Source organism: Hydra viridissima, unplaced genomic scaffold (assembly GCF_058129835.1).
Source record: "Hydra viridissima isolate aposymbiotic clone 2 unplaced genomic scaffold, HvirCarnegie_v1 scaffold_8, whole genome shotgun sequence".
Taxonomy (NCBI): Eukaryota; Metazoa; Cnidaria; class Hydrozoa; order Anthoathecata; family Hydridae; genus Hydra; species Hydra viridissima.
The window spans coordinates 16,916,307-16,935,894 of NW_028324307.1; the positions used below are offsets into that span (position 1 = coordinate 16,916,307).

General features: G+C 29.2%; 2 protein-coding genes across 2 annotated transcripts; both read left to right on the forward strand.

Annotated features, from left to right (window-relative positions):
- The first annotated feature begins 6,470 nt into the window (after positions 1 to 6,470).
- Positions 6,471 to 10,445, forward strand: LOC149885388 (uncharacterized). The gene is made up of 5 exons (XM_090096410.1): positions 6,471 to 6,696; positions 8,294 to 8,767; positions 8,934 to 9,178; positions 9,353 to 9,512; positions 10,210 to 10,445. Exons 1-5 carry the CDS (start codon positions 6,471 to 6,473, stop codon positions 10,392 to 10,394), a joined length of 1,290 nt encoding a protein of 429 aa, XP_089952536.1. The 3' UTR covers positions 10,395 to 10,445.
- Positions 10,446 to 14,677: 4,232 nt separating this feature from the next.
- LOC149885389 (uncharacterized) lies at positions 14,678 to 16,871 on the forward strand. The gene is made up of 4 exons (XM_090094679.1): positions 14,678 to 15,028; positions 15,355 to 15,589; positions 15,837 to 15,965; positions 16,224 to 16,871. Exons 1-4 carry the CDS (start codon positions 14,837 to 14,839, stop codon positions 16,586 to 16,588), a joined length of 921 nt encoding a protein of 306 aa, XP_089950805.1. The 5' UTR covers positions 14,678 to 14,836; the 3' UTR covers positions 16,589 to 16,871.
- The last annotated feature ends 2,717 nt before the right edge of the window (positions 16,872 to 19,588 follow it).

Consider the following 19,588-nt stretch of genomic DNA (forward strand, 5'->3'; position numbering starts at 1 on the left):
AACATTTGTATGCAAATTAAAGATTGCCGCACTTACGCAAAATAAACAAATGTTATAATTGTGTGGGAAAAAGGAAGTTTTGTAGGACGAAAAAGAATGTTTACAAACAGGCGTAAAACACGAAATTGCACAAAAAGCAAGTTTGGTGGTGGTTCTAACCCTCTTGCAAATACAGAGCCACCCACTAACAAACAGATTATTCAAGATTTTTATTTTCTTAGCAATACTTATCCAAGTTATTGCTTTAGCGTAATTGTAAAACTGATAGCTGAAAAAGTAATCATGATTTGGAAAAAAGTTAACACTCGGCTACCATTAATGTCCATTTATTGTGTAGAAAAAAAAGTCGGAGTACGTCTAAAGATATCCAGGTTAATTAACCGAAGAAAATGCAAAGTATTAGGATAGGCTTTTTGATATCAGTTCCTGCACATGTGATCTTAAAGTTGTGCATTGTAATGATAAAAATATCAAATGTAGTCAAGATAATTGTCCTGATACTCTTTTTTTAAGCGCATCTAGTCCAGATAAAAAAGTAGTATGTTATTTTTTAATGATAGCTAAATAAAATAAAAGCTTTTTTTAAAATAAAATGAACATTAGAAAAGGATCATAGAAAAAAAGAACATAGAAAAGGATCTTTACAGAAACATAAAACTGAATATAAAAGTATGGAATAATCATTACAACAAGTATTATCAGAATCTGATTCAGAATCTGTTATTTCTAGCTCTAATGAGGTAATTAACTAATAAATTGAAATTTAGTTCTTTATCGCATTTTTTAAATTTACTTTCTTTCTTTTAACATATCACTTTTTTATATAAATTTTTTTTGTTAATTAACTTTTTAACTTTTCTTTTAGATATGGGAGCCTGCAAAAAATCCATCAGGAATTTACAACCTTTGGAAGTTTCCAAAGTTTGCTAATGAAAAGATTGTAGACAGTTAGAGCAGATTGAATAGATCAAAGATAAATTTAATCTAATTGAACTACTAACAAAGTGATAATTCACTATCAATTGTTTGTTTGTTTTTCTGTTTAGCTGACAACAATGAAGTGAGAGGTAGTAAGTTTTAAAGGATTTACTTTTTTATAAAGTAACTAAAATGTTTTTTAAAATAAGGTTGTTGACATTAAAGTAAATTAGCAGGTTTTTGTAATTTTTACAATAAGGTCAAGAACTTAGGTCCTACCCTAGTAGCAAGCAATATTGGCGCTATATTGCTCCGATATAGTTTAGATTGGCTAATAATGGCCAAGATTTGCAATATTGTGCCAATATTGGTAATATATTAGTTACATTGGCCAACTTAGGCAATATAAAGCCAATATTGGCTCGTTATTAAAAAACCGATATTGCAAAATGCGAATTCGCACATTTCAATACTTTAAAGTATTGAAATGTGCGAATTCGCATTACCCGACCTAATTAGGTCGGGTAAATAAAAAAAAGCAATTTAACTCAGTAATTGCTCAATGCTTTTACTCAGTAATTGGTCAGTTTTACGTGAACAAAAACTTTAGCAGTTAAGCACAAATTTTCATTCACGTAAAGTTAAGCAATTGACTCAGAAATTGCTCAGCTTAACGTGAATAAAAACTTAACCAAAATTGCTAAAATTATTATTTACGTAAAGCTGACCAATTACTGAGTAAAAGCAATAATTTTTTTTATTCACTTCGCCTTTTGAAGACATCACAATATTTCACATTTTTCTCAATTAGATTTATTTAAAAGAGTTTATTATTTTAATTTAGTGTTACAATTTTCTTAATGGCATGGGTTTATTAGCGACATGTATAAATAAACCTATGACATTGTAAAATTAAAATAATTCCTGCTAACGTTAGACCAACGTTTAGCGACAAGGCCTTGTCTCTAATTAACACTTGTTATTAGTAAAAAAGATTCGTATTTATTTTTTTAATAAATTGTATTTTAAGAGAAAAGCTATACAGATGTTTTTTAAAAACACCTATTTAGCTTTTCTTTTAAAGTTTTAACTAATATATATAGAATTAATTAGTAATTAGATAAATATTATAATATAATTTGTATTCATTTTACTAATTTATTACTGCTCTGTTCTTTGAGCACTCTAATTTTAGAACACACTAACATAATTTACACATAATATACAAATTATTTATATATGTTCATATATATATATATATATATATATATATATATATATATATATATATATATATATATATATATATATATATACAGTAGCGTGCAAAAGTTTAGAAACACCTACTTTTTTTCAGTTTATAACGCATAACTTTTCACAAACTTTCTCAAATAACCTGAAATTTTTACCGAATGTGCTCTATATTATAACAATTCAAAACCCATTTCACAAAATTTTTAAAACTCACCGGTCAAATAATTTTTATTGTTTTTTTTTAAAAGGCTTCCGTGCAAAAGTTTAGAAACAGTATAATAACCCGCAATTATATCAGTTTTTTGTAACCAAAAGCATTACAAAAGGTCAAATTTTTCTGAAATTTATTGTTTGAATTAACTTCAGATATTTCAAAAGCAATTAAGTATAACTAACTGAGAAATTATTTGTGAAGTTTTATAATTCAATTAAGTAGTGATATTTTAAAAGCATGGGAAAGGCTAAGGAAGTTTCAGATGAAATAAAGAAACTAATTATAAAAGCTGTGGGGAAAAAAATGACTTACAAAAGGATTTCTGAACTTTACAATGTTTCTAAACCAGGAATATGTCACATTATGAAAAGGTTTCGTCAGCGCAAAACTATTGAAAGCAAGCCTCGCCCTGGAAGATCTAAAGTTACAACTGAAAAGGCTTATGGATTATTAGTAAGGTTTTGCAAGAATAATCCTCACATGACTGCTATCGAACTTAATTCAATTATGCATCAGTTTCATGTCACAAACTGAGGCGTTGATACAACTAAACATCGATTACGACAAAATAATCTGTATGATCTCCGTCCAGTTAAGAAACCTCTTATATCTGCGAGAAATTTAAGAACCAGAATAAAATTTGCGAGAGATCATCTCAGCTGGACAGTTAATGATTGGTCAAAAGTCCTTTTCTCCGATGAATCAAAGTTTATGCTATTCAGTAGTGACGGAATTAGATATGTCAGACGTTCAATAGGAGACAGATTCAATCCAAAATATCAGTTACCTACTGTTAAACATGGAGGAGGAAATGTTAAGGTTTGGGGGTGTTTTAGTCGTGACAACCTGGGTCCCATTCATCGCATAGAAGGTATTATGGACCAAAGAGCTTATTTAGACATAATGAAGAACATTATGCTGCCCCATGCAAAGGACAAAATGAATCGCAATTGGATCTTTTAACAAGATAATGACCCAAAGCATTGTGCCAGATCTGTTAAGGAATATTTTCAATCAAAAAATGTCAGTGTTCTTGAATGGCCTTCACAGAGCCCCAGATCTCAATCCCATTGAGCATCTTTGGGAGTACATTGACAGGCAATTAGTTAGTAGAAAACCAACCAACAAAGACAGTTTATTTGGTTTGATTAAAGAATGTTGGTATAATATTCCTCAGGATGTTCTTATTAATTTAGTTGATTCGATGCCTCGTCGCTGTTATGCTGTTTTAAAGGCAAATGGATATGCCACCAAATACTTACTTTTTTATTGAAACTATTTTATTAAAAAATTGTAAATTTTGAAAGTTTTAGTAAATATTTCAGCTTTATAGAAATAAGTAATAATCCAAATTAAACTGTTTCTAAACTTTTGCACGGAAGTCTTTTCAAAAAAACAATAAAAATTAATTGACTGGTGAGTTTTAAAAATTTTGTGAAATGGATTTTGAATAATTATAATATAGAGCACATTCGGTAAAAATTTCAGGTTATTTGAAAAAGTATATATATATATATATATATATATATATATATGTTTCTATTATTTTTGTTATTAGTTTATTTTTTATTTTTCCGGTTTGTAACTAGCTATGAATGCAAGTAACTCAAATCGCTGGTCAAAATATAAATCTGTTACAAGAGCTGTTAAACGACATTTTCAGGATATTGAAAATGCTATTAGTCTAGATAACCTGGCTACACGGGTTAATGTAACAAGTGAAACTACAACCAATAAAGTGATAGATGGTACTTTTAATGTGATTAACAATGAGAAATATAATACATGGGATAGTAAATAAGATGAGATAAGTGTAAATGACATTACTAATAAAGAATTTGATTATTTTTCATCATTTTCTGATGATCAGCTACACATTGATAAAAATATAATATATTTTTCATCAGAATCTAGTGATGAAAATGAAGAAACAAAAAGAACACCATGCATTAAAGAATCACTTGTTCAATGGGCATTAAAGCACAATATTTGTCAAAACAGCTTAACCGATCTATTAAAAATTTTGTCTCCATATCATGCGTTACCTAAAGATGCTAGAACATTATTACAAACAAAACCATGTTCTGGCATTGGAGATATGAACGATATTTTTGGTAACAATGGCAATTACTTACATATAGGTATTAAAAACCAGCTTGAAATATTATTGGCAAGTTATCATCCAGCATCTTATACTTCTAAAATAGTTGAAATGCTTATAAACATTGATGGGTTGCCTTTATATAAAAGTTCTGCAAAGCAGTTCTGGCCAATTTTGTTCATTGCTAAAGTAGGACAAATGTTTTCCAAGCCGTTAGTAGTTTCTATCTTTGCTGGTACTAGCAAGCCAGCTTCTGCTGCTGAATTCTTTAAAAGATTTGTTGTTGAATTGTTAACAGTTAAAGAGAATGGCATTAATGTAAATGGATGTCAATTTTCTATAAATATTCATAGTTTTATTTGCGATGCACCAGCTCGTGCTTTTATAAAATGTACTAAAGGACATACAGCATATTACGGTTGTGAAAGATGTGTGCAAAAAGGAAAGTATGTGGAACATAAAATTGTCTTTCCAGAGTTAAATGCCAAGAAGCGCACAGATCAATCATTTGCTTCTCAGTTACAAAAGCAGCATCATAAACAAGACACAGAGTCACCCTTATTGCCACTTAATGTTGGATTAGTTTCTAATGTGCCCCTAGAATACATGCACTTGATATGTCTTGGTGCTATGCAAAGGTTGCTTATGCACTGGCTACGAGGTAATAGAAATATTAAAATAAGTGCTCAAATTGCAGAAAATATTTCCATTGATTTACAAACTTTAGCAAAACATGTTTGCCTTGAATTTGCACGTAAGCCAAGAAGTCTGAAACATATTGATCGATGGAAGGCAGTAGAGTTTAGACTTTTTCTTTGCTATTTAGGGCCATTAGTGTTGAGAGGACGTCTACAATCACGACTATATCACCACTTCATGTTACTACATGTGGCAGTGTCTATTTTGATAAGTTCTGAGTATTGTAGCACTTATATAGATTATGCTGAGAAACTTTTAAATAAATTTGTCCAAAAGTTACCTGAACTGTATGGTGAAAGTTCCGTAAATTATACATTGCATAGTCTTACACACATATGTGATGATGTAAGAAAATATGGACCATTACATAACTTTAGTGCGTTTCCTTTTGAAAATGCCTTAGGAGGACTAAAAAAATTACTCAGGAATGGAAATTTGCCACTGCAACAAGTTTGCAGAAGATTATCTGAAGTAGGTACAACATCTTATACCTTTAATAAACCATGTAGTTATGAGCCTATAGTGTCTAAAGTGCACTTTAAAGGTCCTACTTTAGGAATGGATTGCGTTCAATATGAAAAACTTGTGTACTGTGGTTTTACACTAACTCTAGATGCCTGTAACAACTGTGTGCTCTTAGATTCTGGAAAATTATTTGTGGTTAAAAATGTTGTTAAATGTAGGAACAACAGAATTATTTTAATTGGTCATTATTTTAATACACACATGAACTTTTATTTATATCCTTGTCCGTCCAATACTTTTAATGTATTTAAGGTTTCACAGCTATCCTCAAAATTAGTTTTCATACAGTTAAATGCAATAAAAACAAAATGTATGGTTCTTCAGAAACAAGATTATTTTGTAGTTTATCCTCTACTTCATGGATCAGCCATTGATCACTAAGATTACTGTTAATTATCATTGCATAAAACAGCACACTGTACTGTTATTACTTATTGATGATTATAAATAGTATGAAAATTGTCTTAAGTTATAGTTATAAAATTGTCATCAGTTATTTTTGTAAATAATTACCCACTAGGGGATTCTTGTTTATGTGTATATATTGTAAAAAAATATGTACTAAAGAGGGTTCATAAAGTAAATATAGGCATTCTATTTTTATTTTTAATTTGTTTTTATTGAATTCACCTCCCCAAAACTGATGGAGCCACTACACATAAAGAGGCTATTCTTATTTATTATTTACTAATTTATAACTTAGTCAATTGTTTCCTTTACCACTTTTAAAATTTGTATGTTTTTATGTAATAGTTGAACATGCTGAAACTCAACTCTCAAAAGAAATATTCTATTGTGTCCTTTGAAGAAAATGAAAAAGGTTTCATGGAAGTTGTGCCAACTTGTTGGTTACTTAGTTCATACGAAGTTTGGTGGCCAAGTCACCTCAAGTCTATGTCACATGTTGGAAAACTCATATCTGACTGTGTGATGCCTAATGAAAGTCTATGGGAGAAACTGCCTGTTAGATTGCTGGGAAATTCTAGTAAGCATATGTAATGGTAATCAATAACATAACAACAATAACAAGATATTTATTTTTCTATAATCATTTTTTACAATAATATAAATAATTATTATTATTACAAAATCATAATAATTTATAGTAATAATAACAAAAAAAAAAAAATTTATATATAAAAATAGTTAATATTATATCATAATTATTATGATATAATATTAACTATTTTTATATATATAAAATATTTTTTATATATAAAAAAAAACAAAAAAAATGTATATATAAAAATAGTTAATATCATATCATAATTATTATGATATAATATTAACTATTTTTATACATACGTTTTTCTTTTGTTTTTGTTTTTTTATTACTATAAATTATTTTTATTTTTCATATTACTAAATAATATGACCCACCATAGTTTAATGACCTCTAAAATTAAAGGGCGTTCAAACTTTATATAGTCATAATTTTCAAACACTTAAAGATTAGTGCATGAAATTTTAAATTTGTACATGAATTTTAATTTAGTTAATAATAGTTAAAAAGTATTTTGTAAACTTATTTCCCTCTCATGATTAGAGCAAGGGGCCAAAATATTATGGTTTATGCAGTGCAGCATCATGCCGAGGTAAAACTGGCTCAAATATATATAACAACATAGTTTTTTGAATTAGTACCTTCTAAAGGCTAGGTAAAGCACCTTAAAATGCTAGGTAGTTTAAAAGGCAATTTCGAGAAATATAGATTTATTCTGCGCATGCATCTTTTCAGTATTGTTTTTAGAGACGTGGAACAATGTTTCTGATAAAGCTCTGCAAACTTATTTTCAGAAGGGCTTGTATGACTATATTTAATATAGTATTGAATACAATATTATATTGTATTGAATATAATATTATATTGAAGGGAATAATATGACTAATAATAAGCATATAGACATATAACATACAAAACACACATAAACCAGTAAACATGAAAATAAAATTTATAATAAAAAAAAGGAAAAATAAACAAAAAAGGTAAAGATAATTATCATATCATTAGAAAGAAAATATAAAGTGTTTTCCAAATATTTTTATTACTTTTAAAAAACCTATTATATTGTATATAAAAAACCTATTATATGTTTTAGTTTATTTTAAGTTTTACATCCTTTTGTGGTTTGGATGGTTTTCCATAATGTCATTTAAATGACATTATGGAGAAGTTAAGTCCTGATGTTAATTTGGTATGCAGATCAGGTCTGCGTACTTTCATTGCAATACTACCACTAGGATGAATATCATCTAGGAGATTACTGTGAAATGCAGAGAAACAAATTTGCTCCATTTGTTTGTTTCCATTTTGTTTGTCAAGGTTTGTGCTTGTAGCTATAGAATTTATAGAGGTGTATAAAAACAATAAGGGCTCATAAGAACCCTACTGACTATACTCATGAGGTGAATATATTAAAAATAAATAAAAGCATGACAATGCTTTTAGCATGACATTAGCATGACAATGAAAAATATAAAATATAAGTGGTAGTACTGTATTAGATTAGTAATTTATTTAAGCAATTATTATCTATTTAAGCAGGTATTATTTACATATTTTTATATAACTTTTTTTGTAGATACATTATTAGGAGCAAATGAAAAAGCAGAACAGCTTCTTTATACTTCAAATATAGAAAGTGACGAAAGCAATGAATTTGATATTGCTCCTCTAAAAAAGCGACAAAGAAAATCTTCAAAAAATTTTAATGAGTTTCATGACTGTGAAAACATCAATATGTCGCCTTCATTTAAAGAAGCGATTCCCATGAGTAAAATCTTTCGAAAACCAAAGAATCTAAAATCAGGTAGTTCGAAAAGTTTTCAGACAAGCCAGGAAGAACGCAGCATTTCTTCGATTGCGGCAAGTGAAAACTACGAACCAACATTTATTGCAAGCAGCTCTACTAATGCATGCATTAAGAAGTCAGATTCAATAATTAAAAATACATCTCCTCAATTGAACAATTTCGAAGAGCCTGAAAGTAGTGAAGACTACATCCCTCTCCCATTACCCATAAATACAATAGATGACCTTTGCAAGTCAGTTTTTGGTAATAATTTGTGTATTTTTTTTACTATTTTATTATAGTTTTATTGTATATTGTTTATATATATTTTTATGGCATAATGTTAAAAAAGCAATTAAGAAATCAATCAATATGAAATTAGAATTATAGTTACCATATTATATTCATGATATCAATTTTACATTTGCAGCTTTTCAAGGAAAGTGTCTGCGCTTGATTTCCAGCATGCAATATGAAATCAAGCAGGTTAACCAAAGATTGAACTCTATGGAGCAACGAATGATAACTATTGCGTTATCATCTTCAAGTACTACTAGATCATCAGCAGCTGGTCAAACAATGCCAATTATAAGATGGGAAATTCCTATTGAAACAAATGATGATTTGCTGGCCACAGAGCAGCTATTGTCTGATAAAGACAAAATGAATTCTCTTGTAAGTTATATATTCTCATATATTCACATATAATATACATTAACGTGAACACAGTTTGTAATCATACAACTAGTATTTGCTTTGAGGTCAGCTAAATTTATTGTGGAATATAATTTAGTAAAATTTAGTAAAATGTTTTATATAATAAATCTATTTGTGCATATTGGCTATTAGATTCTCAGATTGGTATTAGTCGGTGGGGAAGATTATAAAAAGATGACTTCGAATGTGATGGCTTCTTTATTGTCAAAAGAGGTTAGCCTGCAATACTCTATGCAAGGCCGAAAGAACAAAAAGTCTTTTATAAGCTTAGTGCTATATAAGTGTGTGATAGGTAAAATGTTGTGTTTATTAAATTAACCACCTATTTTTTTATTATTTTTATGGTACTTAAATTTAAAAAGTTATGATTGCATTTAAAGTTTTAATATCTACTATTTATTGTATAATAATTATTTATTGTATTATTGCATATTGTTTATTTTATATTATTTGTATGGGAAGGGAGGCAATTTTTACACTTTTCCAAAACTTCAGATTTTTGAGATTAATCACAAATCTCTGATTTATTTTGAAAATTTATCTTTACTGATCTAAAACTTGTTTCTAGAAATATAAATTGCAACTTTTAAACCTCTTTTTTAGATGAAGAGAGAAAAAAAAAAGAGTAGCCTCTTCGACTGAAGCGGCCCCCTCGGCCTTGGGCAAGTGAAGAATAGAAAAATAATCTAATTAGCTAAAATCTAAATTTTGAAAAAGATTTGTAAAAACAATAGTTTGATCTAATTTATAATTTATTGTACTGTAGAATTTTTATCGAATTTTGTAATATTTAATAAATAGATTATAGATATAGTCATTAATCTCAGAGAATATTAAAGCTGAAGATTTGAGACATTATGTTTCTTTAGCTGTAAAGAGTAACTAAAGTTATTGTTTATATTTTAGTTAATTGAGATATTGAATAGCTAAAGAAAAATACTATATATAGTATGTTAAATAATAACCAATAAAATATTTTTGCCTTACAGCTGCTGTACAACAGAAATTTAATAAATGTACAGATAAAGAAATCAGAGATCGGATGAGCTGTTTTCTTGCACAAGCTGGAGATAGGAATGGAGGTCGAAAAAATCGTTTCTCAAAGGTGCCAACGATTAATCCAGATAGACAATGTATCGACAATGAACATATAGACATTGATTTTAATAATTGATTAATTGTGCTTGTGATTCTTGTTTTGTCTAATAATTGATATATATTTAAATGTTTATTTTTCTCGCTTGTCAATAATTAAAAGAACATTGTGAAATTGTAATAATAAAAAAAAGTGTTAATAAAGTGTCAACGTAATAATGCACCAATTGATGCATTATTATTCATGAATGTTTGCGCGAATGTTTTTACTACAAGCAACAACATTAGACCCATATATGGGTCTAATGTGCCAATATTGATCTAAATATACTTAGATCAATATTGGCGCATGTTTGAGAACACTAATAAATTAAGCTATTTAGGCAATATTGTACCAATATTTAGCCAATATTGGTACAATATTATAAATCAATATTGGCGCAATATCGCACAATGTAGCCCTTTTCAATATTGTGCCAATATTGTACTCAATAACGCGCCAATGTTGATGCCAATAATGGGCCAATATAGCTCCAATATTGCTTGCTACTAGGGTACTTAAAATTGTCAGTAATAAAGAGAAAAAACTTAAAATTCTCAATATAACAGCTTTTTATCATATTATATCAAGTAAGTTTAAGATTTATTTTCTTCAGTTGATAAAGAAAGAGCTAATAATAAAGGCATCAGTTACATTAGTTAAATGAGTTTATTTTTAAAAAGTTAAGTAGATATTTTAACGTCTGTACATTTAAGTGCTTTTATTATTAGGCACATAAGCGAAGACACAGTTGAGTCAGTGTTTTTACTATTAGATGTTTGTTAACAGGAATTTGTTTATTTGTACTGAAAATTGAATTTTAAAACTTCATCTAATATATTTTTTCTGGAGAAATTATTAATATAATATAAATATAAATATGACATTTTTAAACTGATCGCATTTTACTCATATTTTTATTAAAATTAAATTTTTCATAACTTTAACCCTTTTTAATTTACTCTTTTTTTTTTAATTAAAATGTTTTTAGTATTTTCTTAATCCTGTGAAAATGTTGAGGTTATGCTTTATATTTGATTAAATAAAATAGCAAATATTTTTAATTTTTATTATATCCTACTATTTGTAATTTTAGAGCCGTTAACGTATGAGAATTACGAGCGCTATCGCTCCCAACACCCAGGGCCTCTCTCGGAGAGGTCCTTCAATAAGTGGTGCAGAAATGGCGGTTTGGATGAGCCATCGTTTAAATGGAGGCCTCATCCATACCGGGGTATAAACAATCTATTGCTAAAAATAATTGATTGGTATTTTAATTCACTGAACTCTTTGCTTTTAAAATTTTTTATAAGCAATAACAAAATGTTTAGCTATATAAATGCAATTTATTTATATCTCAATTTGATTTTATCTTATTATCTGTTTATACTTAGGCTCCTTGAAGCATTTTTTATTTTGCTTTTAATCAAATCTATTGTAATGTCTTATAAATTAAACTAAAGAGTACTAAAAGCCAACATCTAATAACTTCATAAAACAACACCGACAAACTGCATCATGACAGTTTAAGTATTAAGTATAAAAACAAGTCACCGAAACTCAGGTATATCGTGTGCCAGTTTTTTTGTTTGTTTTTTCTTTCTACGTCTACTTATCTGATACAATTTTTTATTTAGGCTTATCGTATGACAGATTAATGCAATGTAAAAAATGAAAGTTTACATTGTTTTAAATTTGTTTTAGAGATGATTGATTGTAAAATAACTTTTTTTTTGTTTGAAACGTATTTGTACTCGAATGCTTAGTTATTTATAATAAATTTATGAAATTGTATACATGTAACTTTTTAAAGGCTATCATCTTTTAAAAACACATGTAACAAGTGTATACCAAATAATAAATAACTCATGTATAAATTACTTTCGTTTTACATTAATTTGATTAATAAAAATTCAACAATATTTCAGCTTTACTTTTTCGTCTATTTAAAGCATGTTAACGCGTTGTTATTTTGTGATCAGTAACTAAGAACGTAATGTTGAACTAAGTAATGTAGACGCAAATTGCTTTGCTTTACATTGATAACACTTATGTAAATTGTAAATTACTAAACTAATGTTAAATATTTGGTAAATTATTATACCTCCGCATAGTTTGATTTTATTTTTACAGATGGTGTGATTTTTTCAATTTTAAGGCGTTTTTCTAAAAGGGTATTAGTTAAGGTTTCGCAACTTTAAATTGTGGAAAACGGCCACTATATATTAAATAGCCGACCATAACCCGTATTACGGGTTGCTTTTTGCTAGTATAAATACATGATAAAGCGAAAAGGAAAGTAAAAAAGCAACAACCAAGAAAAGACGTACACACGGAGAATCATTTAGTCTATCAAATAAATAAAGATAAGTAACGAAACCATAAATAACCGAAAACTATAAAAAGCTAAAAAAAAAAAAAAAAAAAAAAAAGGAAAGAGAGAAAAGGGGAGAAAGAGAGGAAGAGAAAAGAGTTTTAAGAGATTTAAAAAGAGGATTTTAAGTGAAAAGAGTTTTAAGTGATTTAAAAAGAGGATTTTAAGAGAAAAGAGTTTTAAGAGATTTAAAAAGAGGATTTTAAAAGAAAGAGTTTTAAGAGATTTTAAAAGAGGATTTTAAGAGAAAGAGTTTTAAGAGATTTTAAAAGAGGATTTTAAGAGAAAAGAGTTTTAAGAGATTTAAAAAGAGGATTTTAAGAGAAAAGAGCTTTAAGAGATTTAAATGGTATTTCGGTAATAAGACTCAAAACATTACCCTTATTTTATTCTTTAGAAAAACAGCTTTTATACAAAATAGCTTTTTATACAAAATTTAATTTACGTTTTAAATAAGCAAATATTTGATAAAGTTGCTGCGCCTATAGCGTAAGTTAAAAATGTATTTGCCTATATATTTAACCATTTTTAAAGTTAAATCAAGTGGTATTCTTCAAACAAACAATTTTAATTGTTTAACTATATTTGTATATTAAGGACTTAACTAAGTTGGTGGATAAATAAAAGCTTTCTAAATTTCAGTATTCCAAAATTAATCTCTATATAAATTTATATAATGCATCTCAATTACTTTAGAAAACTTTTTCTGGTGAAGTTAAATTCACTTTGCATAGCTTTTTTATGCATTAAATATAAAATTACCCTGAAAATTAAAATACTTGTCAACCAATTGTTACTAATTAATCATTACTGCAAAATATAAGGTAATATTAATACTTTAGCCTTCTTAATACACAATCTTTTCAATGCTGGTGGACAAGAAAAAGCAAAAAAGCTGTTATTTAAAATAAAATATTTTGTTTTCGTATATGTCTCGTATGAAGCTATAAAATTTATAATGAATTTTAAGTAGTTACTTAAAGAGATGTTCCTAACGTTATTTCTTAAGTTCAAAATGAGTTAGTAATTGTAATTAAATACCTTTTTGCATAAATGTATGCAGATTTCAATTTGTAAATTATTTTTTAAGAAAATTGTCTAATATGTATTAGGTAAAGGTTTAAAGTTGATGTAAACAAAACCTGGATTAAAAAAGTTTACAATAAAACAGATATACCAAGAAAACAATAAAATGTTTGCATGACAAATTTTGAGTCTGTGTAAAACCACTTGGTATTTGTACTTGTCATACAAGAATACAAGCATTTTGAAAGCAAAACAATTTCAGATTCTGACAAAAACTCAGAAACTGTTACAGACTACATGCCTGAATCAGATAATAAATCTGATTAAGAATTTTCTGATGAAATAGTTGAAAGTTCTGTTGGTTTATTCTTAAATGCCTTTGAAAACCATTTATTAGGTTATGAAGATGGAAATAAGAAAATCCTGCTAGCCAAAATGAGAATCAAGTTCTATTCTAAACTGTGTATGTCTTTCTCTTACATCGTTTGATCTACTGTTTAACCTACAATTTCTCAAAGAAACGTGGTTACCTTGGTCTTGGCTTCTGGAAGGGGTTAAATTGGTATGGGCCTCCTACAAGGAACTTTGAAATCATATTTCGGTTCTCTGGCTAAGTTTATTGAGATTTTGATATAAAGACAGTTTCTTGGGTAGAAAATTTATCACATATTATTTATCATTGCACAGTTACTCTTAATACAACGAAAGGCTTATCAGATTTTATTAAAAAATGGAGTGCTAGCTATTGTCATGAAATTCATGAACTTGAATGAGAAGTTTTAGAAAAAGACTAAGGCACAATGTTATAAAAACTCTACAGCTGTAAACTACAGCCGAAACCATTTCGCCGTATTTAGAGCCGTTAGCCGGAATCCGGCTTACGGCTCTAGGAAAAAAATATACATGTACATAAAACTTTTTTTTTACACTGGAACATTTTCGGCCGAAGCAATGGAAATTTTGAGCCATAGAAATCTACAAATTTAAAAATAGAAACCATTGGTTCTTTATGTAAACAAAAGAAAAGTTTAAAAAGCTAAAATAAAAAAGGAAGTAAAAGTTTGAGTTCAAATTTATCAAAATGGTGCAGATTACACTGGAACAGAAGGAAGACATTGCTGAGCTGATTAAGCTTAAGAAGGACCAAATTTTGTTGCCTTTTGACAAGGAAAAAGGCATTACCAAGAAGTCAAAAGCCCTAGCATGGAAGGATATCTACAACCAGTGCTTGACAAAGGGAATCCCTCTTAAAAGTGAAGATCATCTGCGAACTGTAAGTCTATTTTTGTGAAGAAATTGATTTTACCTTACATTAATTTTCATTTGCCATTTTGTGGCACTGTAATCACAGCAAGTACTTAACAAGCACAATTGAATAGATTTTAACAGATTAGAAGCCATAAATATGTAAACATGCAGGTACTGGGCAATGAAATGAAACCAAAATTCTTATAGCGCATTTTAGGTATTTTTAGCCATATTAGCCATACTATTTGCCCATTTGGCTTAGATCTCACTCTTTGTTTAACACTCCAAAGAGTAATGCATACTCTAAGGTTCAATTAAGGTACTGCATTAATGGTACTAATCTGATTATAGAGTGTCTGGGATGGAATGCGGCGAACTGCAATCAACAAGTTGACTGCTGCTAGGCAGACTGGAGCTTCTGCGTTGTCCCTAACTCCTGTTGATAATATGGTCCTTGACATCATTGGAAGAGATTCAGCAGTTGTCAAAGGACTAAACCAGCCCAATGACCTCCCAGTGATGCCAAGTGCAGAGAATGATCCACCTCAACTTCCTGACTTGGACACCAGTACATTGAGTATCACAGGTAAAAAAATATTTTATGGGCAATTAGTTCTATTGTTTTCTCAAAAGTAACTGAACAAAAGGAACTATTTGAAGATTTTTAAACAGTAGTGCATTCATTTGTAATATTAGTAAATGCCAATTATATGTTCATAGCAATGCAGACATGCTTTTGTCTTTAATATCAACAACTTTGTGTAAAACAAGAATTTATTCACAAAAGCTGGACCTAGGAAACTAAAATACCTTTTCTTTTTTACAACTTTTAGGTAGTGTTTTTCGTGCTCCTCTCTTGCCAGTTGGAAACCGAAATGTTAGGTCATCATCACCAGTGCCCAGTGTCTCAAGAGCTTTCTTTGATCCTCAGGAACAGCCTTTGGAAGTTAACAGGACAGCAGGTAAAAGAACTTCAAATAAATCCATGTGATTTAGTCTGAAATAGATCAAACCTTCCTCATGAGTATGAATTTTAATGCTTCCAAATCTGACATAAAATCTCAAAAGAATGTCCAACATTTCTATTGTGTAGAACAATTTGTTACATTCATGATTTGAAGACAAAAGGAGAAAGTCTATATTTTATTTTAATAAGTAAAAGATTACAGTTCATCAAACTATCACAGGATTGGTACAACTCAAAACTTTCTTATTTTCAGTGGGTCAGGATGAAAACCAACCTCAAGGGAAGAAACAAAAGTCAGCTGGAAGCACTCCTCTTTGGTTTGAGAATGGCTACAAAGAAGTCAAACTGAAGAAAGCACAATATGAGCTTGAAGAAGGACCTGCCAGGCTTAGACTGATGAGAGCTGAAGCTGAACTCTATGAGGCAAAGGTGGAGCTCATCAAAGCTCAAGTGAATGAGGCCAACATGAGGGCTGAAGAAGCTACAGCAAGAGCTGAATTTTTTCGAAGAGCCACCTTTTCCCTTTCTGGAGATGTTGTCCTTCATGTTCAAGACAGAGACTCAGGAGAAACAGTGAGTGTTTTTAGTACTAAAATGGTTTGCATATTGTTACAATAAGGTTATTGACCCATTCAAGCTAGTAAATTCTATAAAATGGGATTGTTTCAGTTTATTTGGTCTGGACTGAAACTGTGTATACCAACAAAAATGAATTGATTCTTTACCTCAATGCAACTAAAGATACCACAAATGCAAATATTATTTTACATTTAGCATTAATGGTAATAATATTGGTTCAGTTGGTCAGGCATGTGCTCTCAAATGAGTAGTATGCAATGTGCTAAACAGTCGAAGCAAATGTAATTTAAATTTAAAACAATTATAGATCTTCCTTCTTCACAACAACAAATCATGATATATTTTAGTGTGCATAGTTTTCTTTGTTTTGTACTCAACTGATGACACACCAAAATCATTTTTTGTAAAAAAATACCATACTGCTACATGGTTTCTTGCAATGGCAAGGACCAGGGTCCTCACATGGACATGTGTTCAAGGTCTAGTGCCTCACATTGGCCCTTTTAAATTTAAGCAAACAGCTCTATCTGGACCTTCATCTTACTAACTATACTCATTCTTCTTTGTGTCATTTTTTTTTAAATTTTTCAGCGAACATTGTTCAAGCTTTGATTCCCTCTAAGTTCTTCAATTCCAGTCAGCTTAATTTCAACTTTAGACAGAGTCAAAGAAACTAATTCCTAAACGAAATGCAAATATGTATTGTCATAGAAGAGTGAAACCTGCAAGCCAAGACTCAAGAGTTACTTAATTTCTCCAAGCAACTTTATAAATTCTTTTTTTTTAATCTAGTGAAGATTCTCATAAAGTGATGCATTAAACTGAACTATTTCTGTCAATCTAATTTTGAAATTGAAAATTTGTCAAATTTGCTGTTTGTTCTTATGAAAGTATGAAATAAAACATAAAATATTACATTGAATTATTCATTAAATAGAGCACAGGTTCACAATCAGTGATCTACCATCCAAAAATGGGCTGCAGAGAGATTTTTGTTGGGCCCTATGAGATCAATGATTTACAATTTCAAATGTAAAAGCTTTCAAGTATTGACTTCCTAGGGGATTCATAATTTACCAATGAGAATTAATTGTTAAATTCTACTCCTAAATCAGAAAATAAAATTATAAAATTTCTTTGCTAAACTTTATGTCGCAATAACTTTTACATTAGTTAAGATAGCATAAATGCTATTTTATACTTTTTTTTTCAGTCTTAAAAAGCTCTTTCTTCGATATTTTATTCATTTTTGCTCTAAATAGATAGTGTAAAACTCCATAAAACCAAGCAAAAGTACGGTTCTGCCATGCAGTTTCTTTTGCATCAATTAGTCAAACGAGATGCTATGAATACTTTGTCAGGGCTAAGGTGGCCCAAATTAATGGTACAAATCCGTAAATTCCAGATGTAAATTTGTTTGTTACCTTTTCATTTCAATCCTTAAATGGATTTTAATAAAGTTTGATTCCTTTTGGAAGAAGGCTAATAAGTCCAATATACTCTGTCATGTATCAGCAACTCTAATCTGGAAAAGTAATACTGCTGCTTTTTCTTGTCTCTAAAGATGCAAATGATATTGATAAAGATAGGCTGGCCAATCCTTTGTAACATAAAAGAGCAACAGCAAGTAGAAACTATATTTTAATCAAAATAGTGAGCAATGCTGCAGATTTAACAAAGCAAATAGAGGATAAAGTATTTTAAACTTGTCCTTATAAAAAATTTAAGTATTCAGGAAACTTTGTTCTTTAAAAGTGCTACAAATGAATTAAAATAATGCTAATAAATTTTCATGTTCGTCAGCTACTACCATAAAATCTTAGCTATGTATGAGTTATAAAGAGCCTTTACCGCAGTTAATATCACATCCTAAGGAAGATACTTTTTGTTAAAGTGGAAAAACCATTGAACAAAAAAGTGAGTGTGCATCTTTTTTAAGTGCATGATTTTCAAGGTTGCTACATTTCTTACATAAGGGAAAAAATCAAAGATTATACCATTTTACAAAAAAACTCCTAAATCTATCTAAGACAAATTATTGTCACTAAGAAGTCTTGCCATTCATTGAAAACGATCGAAACGCTGCTATACATCAAAAGAATCAATGGCACGATTCTTGAGCAAAAGATTTAAAGTTTTGGAGTGGCCCCGCTACAGCCAAATCTTAAGTCAATAGAAAATGTTTAAAAGGAAATAAAATCAAAGATTCGTCGAACATGCTGCACTTCGATTCAAAGGGGAGATGACAAAATGTTAAATAAATCATAAAAGTTAACAACTTGAACTTCTTATTAACATAATATTACCTGAAATTCTTTTCCTTTACAAAAGAACTTTGAAAAGTCACTAGGACGAAGTCATGATAAACCAATATTTTTCTTTAAAAGTCGAAAAAACGACTTCTTCGTCGATGAAGTCCATAAGTTTAATTTTTTTGGCATTTTCATAAAGGCTACTAGAAAACTTGCCATAGCTATCTTTTGGGATGAGGACGATTCAGAAACAAAGGTCCCAGAAGAAAGACTTATAAATAAAGAACTGTTTAATTGACCATAACACTTAAATGAGCCGAGAAATAAACTTGTTACCGAAAACATATTCTGATGAAACAATGAAAAGAGCATATGAGCACTTTGCAATGTCACGTGCTATATATGAGCGTCTTAGGGAAGACTTTGAACTTACTTGTATTACGAGATTGACAAGACTAGAATCAAAATAGAAATCTACTCATAAAGATATTTTCCACAAAAGATTTTTTTAAACTTTTCGAACAATTGAAATAAAAAATGTAATTCTATTATTAAATGAAATTTATGTTAAGATTATGGTGAAGTTATGTTAAGATTATGGTGAAGTATCAGATTGTCATGACGTATCTGTAGTTTGTGTTAATAGCACGGTAAATTAGGCATTTTTCAATTTAATACAGATGGCGCACCTTAGTGAACATAAGATAATACATATCATTTATATGAAGTACTTTTTAAAAAATATTCCCAATAATGGAATAACACTTTTTTAAAAATATTCCCAATA